The sequence below is a fragment of the Natator depressus genome, chromosome 3 (assembly GCF_965152275.1).
Source record: "Natator depressus isolate rNatDep1 chromosome 3, rNatDep2.hap1, whole genome shotgun sequence".
In the NCBI taxonomy this organism is placed as follows: Eukaryota; Metazoa; Chordata; order Testudines; family Cheloniidae; genus Natator; species Natator depressus.
Window position 1 is genome coordinate 38,581,618 of NC_134236.1, and position 18,159 is coordinate 38,599,776.

The following is an 18,159-nucleotide window of genomic DNA, read 5'->3' on the forward strand; positions in this document are numbered from 1 at the left end:
CACCAGAACCTGGCAAAGCGCTACCGGGCGAGGAGGCGACGTCAGCGCGGTCACGTGAGTGATCAGGACATGGACACAGATTTCTCTGAAAGCATGGGCCCTGCCAATGCATGCATAATGGTGCTAATGGGGCAGGTTCATGCTGTGGAACGCCGATTCTGGGCTCGGGAAACAAGCACAGACTGGTGGGACCGCATAGTGTTGCAGGTCTGGGACGATTCCCAGTGGCTGCGAAACTTTCGCATGCGTAAGGGCACTTTCATGGAACTTTGTGACTTGCTTTCCCCTGCCCTGAAGCGCATGAATACCAAGATGAGAGCAGCCCTCACAGTTGAGAAGCGAGTGGCGATAGCCCTGTGGAAGCTTGCAACGCCAGACAGCTACCGGTCAGTTGGGAATCAATTTGGAGTGGGCAAATCTACTGTGGGGGCTGCTGTGATGCAAGTAGCCCACGCAATCAAAGATCTGCTGATATCAAGGGTAGTGACCTTGGGAAATGTGCAGGTCATAGTGGATGGCTTTGCTGCAATGGGATTCCCTAACTGTGGTGGGGCCATAGACGGAACCCATATCCCTATCTTGGCACCGGAGCACCAAGCCGGCGAGTACATAAACCGCAAGGGGTACTTTTCAATAGTGCTGCAAGCTCTGGTGGATCAGAAGGGACGTTTCACCAACATCAACGTGGGATGGCCGGGAAAGGTACATGACGCTCGCATCTTCAGGAACTCTGGTCTGTTTCAAAAGCTTCAAGAAGGGACTTTATTCCCAGACCAGAAAATAACTGTTGGTGATGTTGAAATGCCTATATGTATCCTTGGGGACCCAGCCTACCCCTTAATGCCATGGCTCATGAAGCCGTACACAGGCAGCCTGGACAGCAGTCAGGAGCTGTTCAACTACAGGCTGAGCAAGTGCAGAATGGTGGTAGAATGTGCATTTGGACGTTTAAAGGCGCGCTGGCGCAGTTTACTGACTCGGTTAGACCTCAGCGAAACCAATATTCCCACTGTTATTACTGCTTGCTGTGTGCTCCACAATATCTGTGAGAGTAAGGGGGAGACGTTTATGGCGCGGTGGGAGGTTGAGGCAAATCGCCTGGCTGCTGGTTATGCGCAGCCAGACACCAGGGCGGTTAGAAGAGCACAGGAGGGTGCGGTACGCATCAGAGAGGCTTTGAAAACCAGTTTCATGACTGGCCAGGCTACGGTGTGAAAGTTCTGTTTGTTTCTCCTTGATGAAACCCCCCGCCCCTTGGTTCACTCTACTTCCTTGTAAGCTAACCACTCTCCCCTCCTCCCTTTGATCACCTCTTGCAGAGGCAATAAAGTCATTGTTGCTTCACATTCATGCATTCTTTATTCATTCATCACACAAATAGGGGGATGACTACCAAGGTAGCCCAGGAGGGGTGGTGGAGGAGGGAAGGAAAATGCCACACAGCACTTTAAAAGTTTACAACTTTAAAATTTATTGAATGACAGCCTTCTTTTTTTGGGCAATCCTCTGTGGTGGAGTGGCTGGTTGGCTGGTGGCCACCCCACCGCGTTCTTGGGCGTCTGGGTGTGGAGGCTATGGAACTTGGGGAGGAGGGCGGTTGGTTACACAGGGGCTGTAGTGGCAGTCTGTGCTCCAGCTGCCTTTGCTGCAGCTCAACCATACACTGGAGCATACTGGTTTGGTCCTCCAGCAGCCTCAGCATTGAATCCTGCCTCCTCTCATCACGCTGTCGCCACATTCGAGCTTCAGCCCTCTCTTCAGCCCGCCACTTACTCTCTTCAGCCCGCCACCTCTCCTCCTGGTCATTTTGTGCTTTCCTGCAGTCTGACATTATTTGCCTCCACGCATTCGTCTGTGCTCTGTCAGTGTGGGAGGACAGCATGAGCTCGGAGAACATTTCATCTCGAGTGCGTTTTTTTTTCTTTCTAATCTTCACTAGCCTCTGGGAAGGAGAAGATCCTGTGATCATTGAAACACATGCAGCTGGTGGAGAAAAGAAAAGGGACAGCGGTATTTAAAAAGACACATTTTATAAAACACTGGCTACACTCTTTCAGGGTAAACCTTGCTGTTAACATTACATACATAGCACATGTGCTTTCGTTACAAGGTCGCATTTTGCCTCCCCCCACCGCGTGGCTACCCCCTCAACCCTCCCCCCTCCCTGTGGCTAACAGCGGGGAACATTTCTGTTCAGCCGCAGGCAAACAGCCCAGCAGGAATGGGCTCCTCTGAGTGTCCCCTGAAGAAAAGCACCCTATTTCAACCAGGTGTCCATGGATTATATCTCACTCTCCTGAGGATAACACACGAACGGATGTTGCTTGAACGCCAGCAAACATACACTGCAATGCTTTGTTGTACAGTGATTCCCGAGTACGTGTTACTGGCCTGGAGTGGTATAGTGTCCTACCATGAAGGACGCAATAAGTCTGCCCTCCCCAGAAACCTTTTGCAAAGGCTTTGGGAGTATATCCAGGAGAGCCGCGAATGCCAGGGCAAAGTAATCCTTTCACATGCTTGCTTTTAAACCATGTATAGTATTTTAAAAGGTACACTCACCGGAGGTCCCTTCTCCGCCTGCTGGGTCCAGGAGGCAGCCTTGGGTGGGTTCAGGGGGTACTGGCTCCAGGTCCAGGGTGAGAAACAGTTCCTGGCTGTCGGGAAAACCGGTTTCTCCGCTTGCTTGCTGTGAGCTATCTACAACCTCCTCCTCATCATCATCTTCTTCGTCCCCAAAACCTGCTTCCGTATTGCCTCCATCTCCATTGAAGGAGTCAAACAACACGGCTGGGGTAGTGGTGGCTGAACCCCCTAAAATGGCATGCAGCTCATCATAGAAGCGGCATGTTTGGGGCTCTGACCCGGAGCGGCCGTTCGCCTCTCTGGTTTTCTGGTAGGCTTGCCTCAGCTCCTTCAGTTTCACGCGGCACTGCTTCGGGTCCCTGTTATGGCCTCTGTCCTTCATGCCCTGGGAGATCTTGACAAAGGTTTTGGCATTTTGAAAACTGGAACGGAGTTCTGATAGCACGGATTCCTCTCCCCATACAGCGATCAGATCCCGTACCTCCCGTTCGGTCCATGCTGGAGCTCTTTTGCGATTCTGAGACTCCATCATGGTCACCTCTGCTGATGAGCTCTGCATGGTCACCTGCAGCTTGCCACGCTGGCCAAACAGGAAATGAGATTCAAAAGTTTGCGGTTCTTTTCCTGTCTACCTGGCCAGTGCATCTGAGTTGAGAGTGCTGTCCAGAGCGGTCAAAATGGAGCACTCTGCGATAGCTCCCGGAGGCCAATACCGTCGAATTGTGTCCACAGTACCCCAAATACGACCCGGCAAGGCCGATTTAAGCGCTAATCCACTTGTCAGGGGTAGAGTAAGGAAATCGATTTTAAGAGCCCTTTAAGTCGAAATAAAGGGCTTCATCGTGTGGACGGGTGCAGGTTTACATCGATTTAATGCTGCTAAATTCGACCTAAAGTCCTAGTGTAGACCAGGGCTCAGACGTTCTTGTCAACTGCTGGCAATGGCCCACCTTGATTATCACTACAATAGGTCCTGTTCCCCCCTCTCTCCGGCTGTTAATAGCTCACCTTAAGTGATCGCTCTCGTTACAGTGTGTATGGTAACACTCATTGTTTCATGTTCTCTACGTATATAAATCACACAGAGGGATATTATAAGTAGCTAATATTATTGAGAATTCATTTTAAAAGAGTGACAAACTTATCTTGTTTTTTCAATGTGTCACATAAAAGTGTCACTTTTTTTTTTTAACGGGGCAGTCATTAAAACAGCATTAATGTGCCATTGACATCTTCCAGTTACTGCATTGACTTGATTATATAACCTCTTTTGTGCAATTTTCATGCTTTGTTCTGTTTGAATGTTTTTGCTGTGCTGATGGTTGTTTTTCATTTCCTGCTGCAATGACCCTGAATAAATAAGAATAAAGTAGACATAAGCAATGTAGTCTTGTTGGCATTTGCAGATCTTTTGTTCTGCATTGAGAAACATAGTGGCTTGGCATTTATGTTAGAGGATTTTCTGTTGCTGATAATTGGTCTTTAGCTATTAGAAAAATATTTACTCTTTCCTTAAAAAAAAAAAATGCTGTACCAATGGCAGAGTGATCTATTTGTGAGAATTTTGAGAGTAATAGCCATTGTTCTGAAGTACTCCTAGGAAACTGGAATGAATTACCAAAATATTTAATCAAGAAAAAAATTGTTTAATCACTGATCTTTATCTGTAGAATTTCTGTAAATATAGGCCATTAACTTACATCCCTCTCTCTTTAAAGGGGAAAAAAAAGTTTTCTAGAGATTTTTACTATTTTTTTTGACAAAGAAATATAACCAATTAGGACCAACTACATTTGATGAGTTGGAGGCATCACCAATTATTGCTAACTGGAATTTCATAAGTGCCATTACATGCTGATGGGAGGATACATTCATTACATTTCACATCCAACTTTTTTTCAGACCTCTGCTGTCATACAAGTTTTGGTGCAAGAAAGTACAATGATGAGTGAAAGGCCCACTTCTAATTTGATTAAAATCCATCCTGTGAAAACAGTTTTGAGGAATATCATTATCCCTACCTATTCAAATAGAATCAAAGACCATGTTTTCTCCATTCAACTTGCCAAATTAAAGCAATGAAGATTGTTTTACCATATTATAATATTTATATCTACATATGGAGGAAAGATTTCATCTTTAAACAGGTGTTTAAGTAAAGATTTTGGCTGGAACTTTCAAAACTATTTATCTGAGATCTTGGTCTCCATTACTATATGTAGTATCTGATTGCCTTACAATGTTTAATGTATTTATGGTAACAACACCCCTGTAAGGTACCAAGTACTAATATATTTATTTGCACTCGGGGCAACTAAATGACTTGCCCAAGGTCACAAGTGACATGTGGTGGAATGGGTAATTGAACCTAGGTCTCCTGTATCTAAAGATAGCACCTGAAACACTGGTCCATCCTTTCTCTCAAAGGAGCTGAAAAGATTTAAATGATCAGGTGCCTAACTCCTATAGGCGCCTTTAAAAATCTTAGCCTTCATTCTTTTTCACTGATAAATGTTGCAGATTTTCCCTCATTTTGATGAAACTTCACAATGAAAAGTCACTACTGGTGTCAAAATGTCATGTTAGAAACACTGGTACATTGTACAAGTCTGGTGTTTGTGCATCCAAATTAACATTTTTTTCTTCAGTAAAAGATATATAAATATTTTTTTTGGATGGAAAAAAGCAGCATCTCACTTTGAATGTACTGTAGTTGGCTGTTTTCAATGGGATAATATAACTTCTGTACTGCTAACCCTAAGTGAGTTAATGTCATTTTACCAATATTACCTCTGATGCAAGCAACCTCACTGCATCCTCTGTAGATGACCAATTTTTTATTGAGACAATCTGGCAATGCTGCCTAACTCCCCTTTCCTGTGGAATTTAGTAATTTCCTTGCTTTTATTAATTTGTACGTATGTAGTGTTGTCATGACACATCTTTTTTTATTGTAATTTGTAGTCTGCCACATTTTAGACAGTACACTGAAAGAATTCGTGCAATTATTGCTTCAGAACAACTTCTATAAGTGTTTATAAAGTTTGCATTTGTCAGATGTTCAATGAGTTTTACTGATTGCATTCCAGTATTATAAAGCAAACGAACAATGTATTTCCAGTCTGGCTGGAAGAACTGTTGTGATGTAGGGGACTGTTGAGCAATCATAGGTAGCCTGTGAAGTTTTGGTGATGTGGAATTGAGGGTCTTTCACGTCACAAAACACAGGATTTCTATTTAAGTGAAATCCTTTATTGGAAAACTCTCAACTTCCTGTCTCCTCAGTATGCTCTGAAACAGTAAAATAGCTAAATGCATTATTATAAAATTTGCTTTGTCAGCTGAAAGGAGGCTAGAATTTATAACAAACAATTTTGTGTTGACCCTCCAGGAGAAGGACTAAAGCACAAACAAAAGAGAGATTACACATTATGTCTAAATCTTGGCATATGCATAAAGATAAGTTCACCCTTAGGCAGTTTTTACTGCAAGAACAAAGAGGATGTCCAATGTAAACATAAGCTCCCTGATTTACTCAGTTTCAAGATTCTGAAGATATCATTATATGGAAAGTATGTTAGTGCATTCCAGCTGTTATTGCTAGAAACTGTTTCCCCATGTTCTATGTTATAAAGCTCTTTACTAAATATTGTACCTAGCAAATGACTCCACTGGTTATAATATGTTTGTTTTTGTTTTCATTCTTTCACTGTGTGGTTGGTGTTAGTTATCGCAAGGATGTTTAAAGCTGTTGTTTCCATCATTAGCCAGGAAGCTGAGGCTTTTGATTTCAATAGTTTGGAGTAGCTTTCAGCTGGCCTTCCCCTTTCTATGTTTTGTTTGAAAGAATTCATTTGAAGAACAACTGCACGCAGTTTAAAGTGTGCTATTCATTAACTGATGAACACTATGTATAATAACATCTTTCCTGATCCTGTACATTACTTTTGCATAGGAACATACAGAACTTGTTTCATTATAAATATCATATGTTTATCACCATAAAGATTTTTGGTGATGTACTGATTCCTTGCAAAAAATGTCCCCATATATGAGACACGTGTCATAGTAAAGATATTTCATTATCTGTCAATAAATCAGCATGGTGTAAGGCATCTTTTATTCATGTGAGTTAGAGTATCCAAATTTCTGATACTGAAGTTTTTTGTTGTTGTTTTTGTTGATCTGAGAACTCCTTTCAGAGGATTTTCCTTGCTTGGCTGTACATAGCTTCCCTCCCACCATTCACCAATCTGAACATTCAGGAGGCAAGCAGGGCCTACCTAATAGACAAAAGAACTGGTACAGTGAAGCCATGATGCTGGGGGACTATGTGATGTGGGGAGGAGGAGCTCTTTCTACTGTATCAGATAAGGGAATTGTGGATCTGTCTAGTGGAAAATTAGGGAACCAGGATCCACAACTGTGTGGATCTGCCAGCTAAACACAAACATGTCCAGTGTGGCTCTGTTGCCTGTGTGGGAAAGATTTGGTCTGTCGTCCACAGCCCAGGTCCCATAGAACTCCCCTGTGTAGGTGGTTTACTTGGGATATTTTGTGGGGCCAGGGTTTGGCCAGTGGAATATATAATGAATATGCGCCAAGCAATATTCAATACACATTTAATACAAATCCTGCATCTTGGCAGGAGGTAAGACTAAATCAGTGGTTCTCAACCTGGGGTACATGTACCCCTGGGGGTACGCTCAGGTCTTCCAGGGGCTACATAAACTCATCTAGATATTTGCCTAGTTTTACAACAGGCTGCATAAAAACCACTACTGAAGTCAGTACAAATTAAAATGTCAGACAATGACTGGTTTATACTGTTCTATATACTATATCGGGGTGGCCAACCTGAGCCTGAGAAGGAGCCAGAATTTACCAATGTACATTGCCAAAGAGCCACAATAATATGTCAGCAGCCCCCCATCAGTCCGTGCCCACCCTGCTCCTAGCGCCTCCTGCCCACCGGCAGCTCTGCTGATCAGTGCCTCTCCATCTCTCCCCGCACCTCCTGATCAGCTGTTTCATGGCGTGCAGGAAGCTCGGGGGGGGTGGGGAGAGGCGGGGAGGAGCGAGGGCATGGCAAGCTCAGGGGAGGGGGCAGAAAGGGGTGAAGTGGGGGCAAGGCCTGTGGCAGAGCCAGGGGTTGAGCAGTGAGCACTCCCCGGCACGTTGGAAAGTTGGCGCCTGTAGCTCCAGCTCCGGAGTCGGTGCCTATACAAGGAGCCGCATATTAACTTCTGAAGAGCCGCATGTAGCTCTGGAGCCACAGGTTGGCCACGCCCGTACTATATAATGAAATGTAAGTACAATATTTATATTTCAATTTATTTTATCATTATATGGTAAAAATGAGAAAGTAAGACTTTTTCAGTAATAGTGCGCTGTGATACTTTTGTATGTTTATGTCTAATTTTGTAAGCAAGTAGTTTTTAAGTGAGGTGGAACTTGGGGATACTCAAGACAAATCAAACTCCTGAAAGGGTACAGTAGTCTGGAAAGGTTGAGAGCCACTGCACTAGATGACCCTTGCAGCCCCTTCTAACCCTATGATTCTATGATACTATGCTCTGATTTTCCTTTTCTTTTTGATTACTTTAGCAATTTGCATCAGACTTACCATAACAATCAGGTTCTTCTTCGAGTGCTTGCTCATGACCATTCTATTGTAGGTGTATGTGCTCGCCAGGTACACTGGTGCTGGAAGTTTTTCCCTCAGTGGTATCCGTAGGGGACCGGCTCTAGCGTCCTCTGGAGTGCCATGCGTATGCACCGGTATAGGGGCGCCGCTGGCTCTTCCCCCCTCAGTTCCTTCTTACAACCTGGGACTTTACATGCCGGGGCCTGTGAGGAAGCAGTTTAAGCCGCAATAGTCCCACAGATTCGGGAGCCAACCTCGATCAGAGCCCTTCTGCAAGAAGGCCAAGGGCTATAAGCAGTGGCAGGGCCATCAGCCGGCTCCCTCAGCTCACTCGAACGCTACTCACAACCAACTAGGTAATGAGCAGGCATTCTGAGGGTGTGCTCGAGGGCGACCTTCCAGCCTGTGTCCTGGATCCAGCACCCCTGTTATTTTCCAGCCGTTTGTCCCCCTTCCTCCCTGCCTGAGCCTCTATAACATTGGACCAGTGGGTCCTCAACACAGTAGCAAGGGGATATACCATCCAGTTTATTTCTATACCTCCCTTCCTCCCCGTTCCTCTTCAGGGACCCTTCTCACCAGCATCTGCTCGTTGAGGAGGTACAAAGCCTACTGAAGGTGGGAGCCATAGAGAAGGTCCCTTGGTCCCATCCTCGACCCGTGGAACCTCAACAAATATCTCAAGAAGTTCAAATTCTGCATGGTCTCCCTGGCCCCCATTGAACCAGCTTCTACATTTCACTATGAGCACTACCTTCTAGTAATCATATTAACATTATTTATTCTTTTATCTTAGTTTGGTTAATCAAGAGAGTATTTAAAAACCAAGCACATGCAATACCCTGCAAAAGAATATTTGGATTACTCTAGTTAAAGTAAAACACAATTATTAAAATAAACCAAGAGCACTCTGTTGTACTTAAATAATGAAGTTCCAAGCCTTAATTTCCTCCCTTGTATACACATCTGCTAGACGATGTGTTTTCCAATTACTGGAAAGCAGACCTGGTTTTCAAAAATCACAAAAAACATACAAACAAAAACCTCTTACATCAAAAGAATGTTAAATGTAAATATTTTTAAAAGCAATTTCCTGATTACAAAATTAAATTATTTTAGTTAAATTGAATAATATCACTGCTTGAGTACAAGGAGCATGTTTTGTTCTGACTAGAAAAGTCTCTTCACTAATAGAGATTACTGCTATTGAAGTGAAAGATGAAACAAAATATCTTTAACATGAGCCTTCTTAACAGTTGTTTGGTTTTTAAATTCAGTCATTTGGTACCTGGGGAATTTACTGTGTAGCACAATATTGTGGGGTTGTGGGTGGGGAATATATCACCAATGTGATGTAATTTCTGTGCCTTAAACAAGGCTTTATTTCTTTATTTAATCTTTTAGTTTTTAATTTAATCTTTCAGTAAAGTCCTGAGCCTCTATGTTTCCCTCCCTTATGGAATGAGATTATATAATCTGCTACTTTCTTACATGTAAAAGAATTCTTTTGCTCAAATAGTAGAGCCCTGGCTCCAAATAGGAGGTCCCAGGCTCCATGCCTTCTATGACTGGAATCTGTATGTGTATGCGGCCTTGGGTTTGTTATGTTTCTCTCCAAGGGCCATCTCCTTTGCATTCAAATAAACGGAACTAGCAATGTCATCTGGTGACTCCGAATAATCACCGCACTGCACCTGAAGTGGAAGGGATGGCCGGGGGGTGGGGGGCAGGAGACAGGACAGGGGCTGACACACACCCTGGGAATGTGAGGGCTGAAGGCTTTAAAAGGTGTACTCCTGGGAGCTGGAAGCCCTTTCTCTATGCGGCAGGCAAGGCAGCACCCACACCTGAGGTGCGAATATCAGGTTGGGTTAGGTCCTGCTGTGGGCATTGCACTAGTTGCTCCTTTGTAGGGGGGCTGGGAAGGAATTTTTCTCTCACCACCATAGTGGCTTTGGTAGAGTGGGTTTTTTTTTTTGCCTTCTCCACAGTGGGTGTCAAGGAGGACCTATTATGGGAGGAGAAAAGTGGTTAGGCTACCTGTTGCCATTTATTTTGCAAGTGTGGGGCAGATGTCCAGTGCAGGTACTCCATAGGGAAGGCATCCAGTGACCAGATAAGTGGCCTGGTAAGGGACTTAAAAGAAGATGCTGGTTAATGAAACAGGGCTGGGGGTTTGGGGCTCCTCTGATTGGTATGGCAGAGAGCCAACTCCCCCTTTCTTATGGTCCACCTTAACCTTCCTACGAGGGGGGAGGGAGGTGGATGGTAAGGTCCAAGCCATGGGCTGACTGGGGGACCTGGATGGAAAATGAAATGGGGCTGGTGGAAACCCAGGGTAGTTATTTGAATGAACATGCATTTGTCTGCACTGTACACTTTTATCTGCCAGGTAGTCCAAGACATCTAATAATAAAGTTGCAGCCTGATTAAATCCATATCAAGTGTCTCCAGTCCTTCTTTCGGTATAGCCAGGCAATGCTGCCTTGCCATTCTGGAATAGGAGATCTGTAGAAGCATTTCTGCTGACAGGAGATTTTGAACTTCAGGGCAGAGGGAGAGTGGTTGTATGGTTGTATGGCATGTTCTCAGGTCCTGAATTCACTCTCCCTTTGTGATAGAATCCAAGTCTGTTGATCAGGAGGCAATGTATATCTCTTTACATAGCTTTTGCCTCCAGGTGATTAGTTCTTATGGTTTTGTTTAGATGCGCTTGTCTGCTAATCCAGTGGCTCTGAACCTTTCCAGACTGCTGTACTCTTTTCAGGAGTCTGATTAGTCTTGTGTGTCCCCACGTTTCACCTCATTTACAAACTACTTTCTTACAAAATCAGACATAAAAATACAAAAGTGTCACAGCCCGCTATTACTGAAAAATTGCGTACCTTCTCATTTTTTACCATATAATTATAAAATAAATAAATTGGAATATAAATATTGTACTTACATTTCAGTGTATGATATATAGAGGAGTATAAACAAGTCATTGTCTGTCTGAAATGTTAGTTTGTACTGACTTCGCTAGTGGTTTTTATGTAGCGTGTTGTAAAACTAGGCAAATATCTAGCTGGGTTGATGTAACCCTGGAAGACCTCTGCGTACCCCAGGAGTACGCATACCCCTGGTTGAGAACCACTGTGCTAATCATTAGGTATAGAAACTGCTGATTATTAGAGTCAACATATTGCAACAGTAGCTGATGCTGTATATAAATTGTAAATGCTCTTGGAGGCTTCACAATAGGCACACATTTTCTTCTTAAGATGATAAATATCAGTAGGAAGCCTTCCTTTCCCTGGAAGCATGCTAATAATTTTATGGACTGTAATTTGCCCCATCACGGTAGCGTTCCCTCTTAACTTGTAGTTGCATAATTTTACGTAGTCAGTGATAGCTTGAGCATTGGGATACATTGTACATTCTAGAACTTCAAGGGCTGAACAGCAACCACTGGAGTATTAGATCACATTTGTTGGCAATATCTGCACAATGCTTTCTAATATACACTTAGAGATTTGCACTTAATTTGGCCAGGAAAAATATTATTCAAAGTTTTTATATTTTAAAATTGTATTTCCACAGTGTTGCCCTTAAAAAAGACTCAAGCCTAAACAGTGACTGATGGGCTTCCTTTTTCCAAGAAGAGAAATTTACAAGAACAAAAGTAACTAGAGCGCAGCTTTGCTATTTTGCTGTCCAATACATGCTGCTGTTTTTTTTTTAATGTTAATATTTTAAAATATCATAAAAAGATGAAAATGGAAGTAGAATTTCAGTCATTGATTTACAAATATAAGATGCATAATATTTATTTACTTTTTTCCCACTCGAATTGATGGGTTTTCTTTTATTTGGGAACTTTTATCACTCAGATATAGATTTATACTAAAATACATGGCACTGGTGAGACCTCAACTGGAATACTGTATGCAATTCTTGTCTTCCATGTTTAAGAAAGATGAATCCAAACTGGAACAGGTGCAGAGAAGGGCTCCTAATGATCCGAGGAATGGAAAACCTATGGAGGAGACTCAACTAGCTTGGCTTGCTTAGCCTAATCAGAAGAAGCTGAGGGGAGATAGGATTGCTCTCTATAAATACAGTACATCAGAGGGATACATACCAGATAGTGAGAGGAGTTATTTAAGTTAAGCACCATTGTGGACACAAGAACAAATGGCTATAAACTGGCCATCAACAAGTTTAGGTTTGAAATTAAGTGAAGATTTCTAACCATCGGAGGAGTAAAGTTCTGGAACAGCCTTCCGGGCGGGGGTTTGGGGGGGGGGGGGGAGAGCGTGGGGGAGGAACCTGAATGGCTTCAAGCCTGAGCTTGATAAGTTTATGGAGGGGATGGTATGATGAGACTGCCAACAATGGCATGTAGCTGATCTATGACTGCTGGCAGCAAGTATCTCCAATATCTGGAGATGGAACACCAGATGGGGAGGACTCTAAGTTAGTACGGAGAATTCTTTTGCCTGTTGGGTCTTGCCCACAGACTCAGGGTCTAACTGAGCTCCATATTTGGGGTCGGGAAGGAATTTTCCCCTGGGTCAGATTGGCAGAGACCCCTCTCCAGCATGGGGCATGGGTCACTTGTAGGTTTATACGGGTGTAAATGGTGGATTTTCTGTAACTTAAAGTCTTTAAATCATGATTTGAGGGCTTCTGTAACGCAGTCAGAGGTTAGGGGTCTATTACTGGAAAGGGTGGGTGAGGTTCTATGGCCTGCAATGTGCAGGAGGTCAGATTAGATGATCATGATGTTTCCTTCTGCCCTTAAAATCTTTGGGCCACACTCTGGTTTCTGGCAGCCTTGATTACTACATACAGGTAAACATATATCCCTTTCTTTAAGACAGGCCTTCTTGATCAGTTCTACCTAACTGGGGGGTATGTGAGTTTGAACATGTGCCTTTAACATCATACATGGGAAATTTCATAACTTTACACATAATGTTGCTACGTACATTTCACTATTATTGACCAGTGAGTTATTAGCTTTCAAATGATTCCTCACAAAGCATATTTTGTACAAAGATTATTACAATAGTGTGTAGGGTGTGAATACAGGGGTATATTAGGTCATGCTGCCTTACATCATGAGGGGCATGTTAGGAGATTCAAACTGACCCAGCTGCAAGGTGTTGATAAGAGAGATCTTTGAATATAGGAAGAGCTGCTATCTAAGTAGCCAGCAATGCTGATGACCGTTTTGGCCAAAGAATCAGCGGTAGCTTTCAAGGGAGGTAAGCTCTTCACTTTCCTTCACTCTGTAACTGAGCTGAGGATGGCTTATCTACTTTTGCTTATGAGAAGTGTAAGTCTAGAAAAGTTGAGTAAACTGTTTCCTGTCTGTTAATTACATTTTCTCTCCGTTTTTAATAATTCTTGTGTTGTTAAGATTCCTATTGGATAACTTCATGCAGACTACTCTCAAAGAAAAGAAAACTAACCTCTAGGAGAGGTGCTGAAAGGTAGTTTCTGAAACCTACACCCGCTCCCTTGCTGTCTCAGTCAAAGACATGAACAGAGGTGTCCACTTCTAGTGTGTTTTGTTGTTATTCGGTGGGCAAACACAATTGGAAAAGCCAAAGGGCCTCCTAGCAGGAGATTATCTTTGGAGAATGGTCACTCTAGCTAAAGGGATCTAGGCAGCTACCTAAAGTGGCAGATTTGGCCGGACCACCCCTCTGTCACATGAGTGGTATTGTGACCCAGGGCGTCTGGTTGCAATGCCACACACTCAAATTTGGCCCGGTCACCTCTCTCACATGACGGGGCACCTGGGCCAAATCTGCCACCATAGGCCTATGAGAATGGGGTTGGGAGCGGCACACTGAAGTTTTGCCTAGGGTTTAGATTGTCGTGAGTGGCCTCTGTACTTGGCAATGGTTATCGCCTCTATGCTTACATGCTTTCAGTGGGGGTTTTTGTAATGGCTACAATACTTGGTACAACTACTTTTAGAGAAGATTCTGCAAATAAAGATTTTGCATTTACAGGCTAAATATTGTTGATGGAAGACTGTGGTAGAATTTCAGAGCCACTTGGAAGTGAAGCATTACTTAAATGGATGCAACTTCTCAGTATTGGGAAAACAACTTTATGATACCTTTATATAGATCTGATAGTGATGCCTATGTTAAGGTTGCCTGATATCTTCCATTGTAAAACCCTGTTTTCGGTTGCTTATATCTTGGTCAAACCTCAACTATTTGGGCTGAAATTTTCCATGCCAAGTGTCTGTCTCAGACTGATTTTTTTTGTCTTTTTTTGGGGGTATGTTTCACCAAAAATGTATGGATAACTGAGAAACTTCTGATATATTTGTATAAAAAAATGCAAACTCAGTTTTCACTCTCCCTTTATGTGGATACCCACTGGGTGTGAATGAGTTAGGTTCTATCTTGAATAAGACAAGAAATGCAGTGACTTGGCTGGGGGGAGTCACCTACCATGAATGAACTAAAATCACTGGGGGGATTATACATACCTGGACTGGTAAACACGTGTGGAGAAGTACCACTCCCTGGGAAAATTTCACATACCAGTTTTGACTGGGTTCAAGAGGCCCTGCAAACAACAACTGAAAATTGTATAAAGTGACCAGCCTGCTGATATTGATGAGGGATCATTCTCACTCCATCCAAGAACCGATATGACACTGTGACATATGTGGTAGATAAGTATTACCTGGTAAGCATTTGTGTAAGCTATTTATTGTTTTATGTTTTCTCTGTGATGCTTTTGTTCTTAAAAACGAAACAACCCCCCTCCCCCCCCCAACTTTACTTTAGAGGGCTGGCTGGTCAGTGGTAACCCTGTCCTTGTCCCTGGAGAGAACAGGACATCAAGTACTGAACTAAACTCAGTTTTGCTAAGCTGATCACAATGATTTGCAGGAGGAATTGAAGCCTAAATCCCCAGTTGGAAGGGAGAGCAATGTGGGTTCCTGCCCTGAGAAAGGTGACAGCTAGAGGTCTGAGATCTAAATGGGGTGCCCTCAAGGAGACCACAAAATGATTAGAAGAGCAGTTACCTGGGGAACTGTGACAAAATGGTTCAGCTATTTCTCAGAATTAGGTTAGGGGAAAATACATTGTTTTGCCCATGTTAAAAATTTCTTATGACTGTTTTGCTGAGAATCTCTTAACGTTTTCATGCTGTGGATCAGGGACTTGAAAGTTGGCAAGGAGTTGCTCTGGGGTCAGAGAGGTGTCTTTTGTTGTCCCTATGCAAATCCACCTGTGGGGACATGGGGTGGACAGAGATAGATTGCAGTGGTGGACATGGGCAAAGGGAGGCGGGGGACACGCAAAGGCAGGCTGCAAAGGGTACATGTGGGGCAGACAGGGTGAATGGAGAAGATGGGCCCCAAACCACGAGAGCACATTCCCTTCCTGAACCTGGGATAAAACCCAGGATTCCTGAATCTCGGTATTCTTTTGTTGTCTGGCAAATAGCTGTGAAACCCACTGCCAAAGTGTCTCTTCCCATCCTAGAGTGACATGGGGGTGAGGTAATATCTTCTATTGGACCAACTTCTGTTGGAGAGAGCGACAAGCTTTCAAGCTTACACAGAGCTCTTCCCTTTTTAGTCATTGGTGGACCTGGAGAGTATTGCTATTAGTTACTCTTTATAACTACATACTCAAACAGTAAATGTCAGTGGCATGGATCTTGGTTCCAATCCTGATGTTGATCCATGTGGGGTCACATTATTGTTCCACATGAAAGAATGTGGGGTTATTCTGGCTTGGTTTTTTTTTTCTTTGTGAACTAGGAAATGACATTCTTAGCAAAACCCTACGTTAAAGGAACATTAAGGTTGCAGAGCCAAGCTCTGGAAAATTAGGAAGTCCCAGAATTAAGGTTGTCCATTCATTCTTAAATCTGCCCCCTTGTGCATATGCACTATGAAAGTCTTTAATTGCATGATCAAATATTTTTTCCACCAGACCCTTACGTTCTTTAGTCCTTGGGAGGGATGATGGTCATGGAATGAATCAGGGTTGTGGAGCAAATTAAATTGTTGTCTGTAAAATCCCTCGATGGTTGGTTGCAAAAGGTGCTGTAAGAAGAGAAAGGGTGGTCTTGTGGATAAGATAAAATGCTGAAGAACTGGGTTCTACCCTGCTTTTCCCAAAAAATTCCTATCTGCTGGTGAGCAGGTCACTTTAAGTAAAACATTGGCCACAGATTGTGTTGATGGTTTTATGGGTGCCAAAGTGAGACATCTGGGGTCAGATACTCAGAACTGATGAATGCTCACATCAGCAACTGAAGCATTAGGAGTTGTGCTTTGAACATATAAAGTGCTATAAAAATGTTAAGTACTTTGAATAACGAGACCCTGGATTTCTCAAGCTGGGCACCAAAAATTAGTGGACAATTTTGACCTTAATCCATCTGCGCCTTATCTGTAAAAATGGGGATGGTGCTATTTTACCTTACGGGGGGGTTTGGAGAGAAATTCATTCTCATTTGTGAAGCACTTGAATACTGTGGTGATGAGGGTTCATTATGAGAAAAGCCTATGAGGAAATTAATAATTCTTTAGTTAGTGTAGGGTTTACATGATGTGGAGTAAATAAGGCATGAGGCCACACACTGAATAAGTAAGAAAAGGTAGACCGAATAGTTTCGTATTTAGCAAGCACCATTCATCCTATGTACTGAGTGAAGCAGGGGTCCTTTATGTGTGGGGAAATAGTATGTGAGCATGTAATTTAAGACAGAATCATACTACATATGCATAAAGGGATGAAATTAAAGTTGCACAGGCAATCTTAACTGACATTTCCTAAATTTGGGGTGCTTGACTCTCTAACTATAACATTTATTTGTTTATAGTTTTTTAGCTTGCTTTATATGTGTTACGTTTTTTTAAAAGTCACCTGAGCAATACATTTACTAAATTTCTTACCTATGTGTGTATTTTAAGATTTTCTGTGGTGCTTTCTAAGCACGTCCCAAATAAATTAGGCATACATAACATATTTTTTATACATGTGTGTGACATCCCCTTTCCCCCCCCACACACACACATTATCTGTATTTAAAAGATTTCATTGGGGACATGGTTGGCACAATGAACTAATATTCTATTGCAATATTTATGGAGACCTTAGTTCAGAGCTAGTACAGATCACAAGTGAAATGAGCGTGATGATCTTAATTTAGCAAGGTGGCCTCTCTCAATTTTGTATAGTGGTCTCCCTCTGGTCACTTAAAATATCCCCATTAATTTCTTTGAGACTTTTGCAAAACTTAAAGGGATACTGTCAAATTAAAAATCATACTTCTGTCTAACAATTTCTTACCTGTTGTTACAAGTCACACCTAAGACTGCTATAACTAAAATGGATCAGAGAAAAAAAGAAATCTGTTATTTCAGATTGCTTATTCTTTATTTTTAACAGCATTTTAAGTATGTTTACTTTCTCAATTTCTTCCCCCTCTATTTTGGAGTGGAGGGGCTTATATATAACCAGGGGAGAGAAAAAAAACATTACTAAAATTCAGAAAAACTTACTGCCAAACCATAAAGCTTGATTGGAATATGTTGCCATCTCTGTTTACCAGATCGGCTTGCAGTATCCCTTTTGAAGGAATGGTACCAAAATCTTGACTTCCATTATTATGAGCAGATTGATAAACAGATTGGTTATTTTGTTCTAATATCATGTCTGATTTTACTAGTTTTTAAACTATATACATAGAGAATTTTTTCCTTAGATATGTAAAGTAAACACAGACTAAAATGTGTGTGGTCATAATTTTTCATGAAACATAATTCTGTGAAGATGCCAGAAGAATCTGACTTTAAGGAAAATGTGTGCACTGTAGTTTGTTTGTCAGGCACTTTCTGAAAACTACTGAACAGAATGAAATAAGTTGCCATGCCTTTCAGCTTGACT

At 42.5% G+C, this 18,159-nt stretch overlaps 2 protein-coding genes across 2 annotated transcripts in view; one reads left to right on the forward strand and one right to left on the reverse strand.

Annotated features, from left to right (window-relative positions):
* PXDN (peroxidasin) overlaps positions 1–18,159 on the forward strand; it is a 145,504-nt gene that overhangs the window by 26,049 nt on the left and 101,296 nt on the right. The gene's annotated exons all lie outside the window — the stretch shown is intronic.
* Positions 1,448–3,202, reverse strand: LOC141983797 (uncharacterized). Its single transcript, XM_074946802.1, has 2 exons — positions 2,563–3,202; positions 1,448–1,983 (listed from the first exon to the last, which is right to left on the reverse strand). Exons 1-2 carry the CDS (start codon positions 3,143–3,145, stop codon positions 1,448–1,450), a joined length of 1,119 nt encoding a protein of 372 aa, XP_074802903.1. The 5' UTR covers positions 3,146–3,202.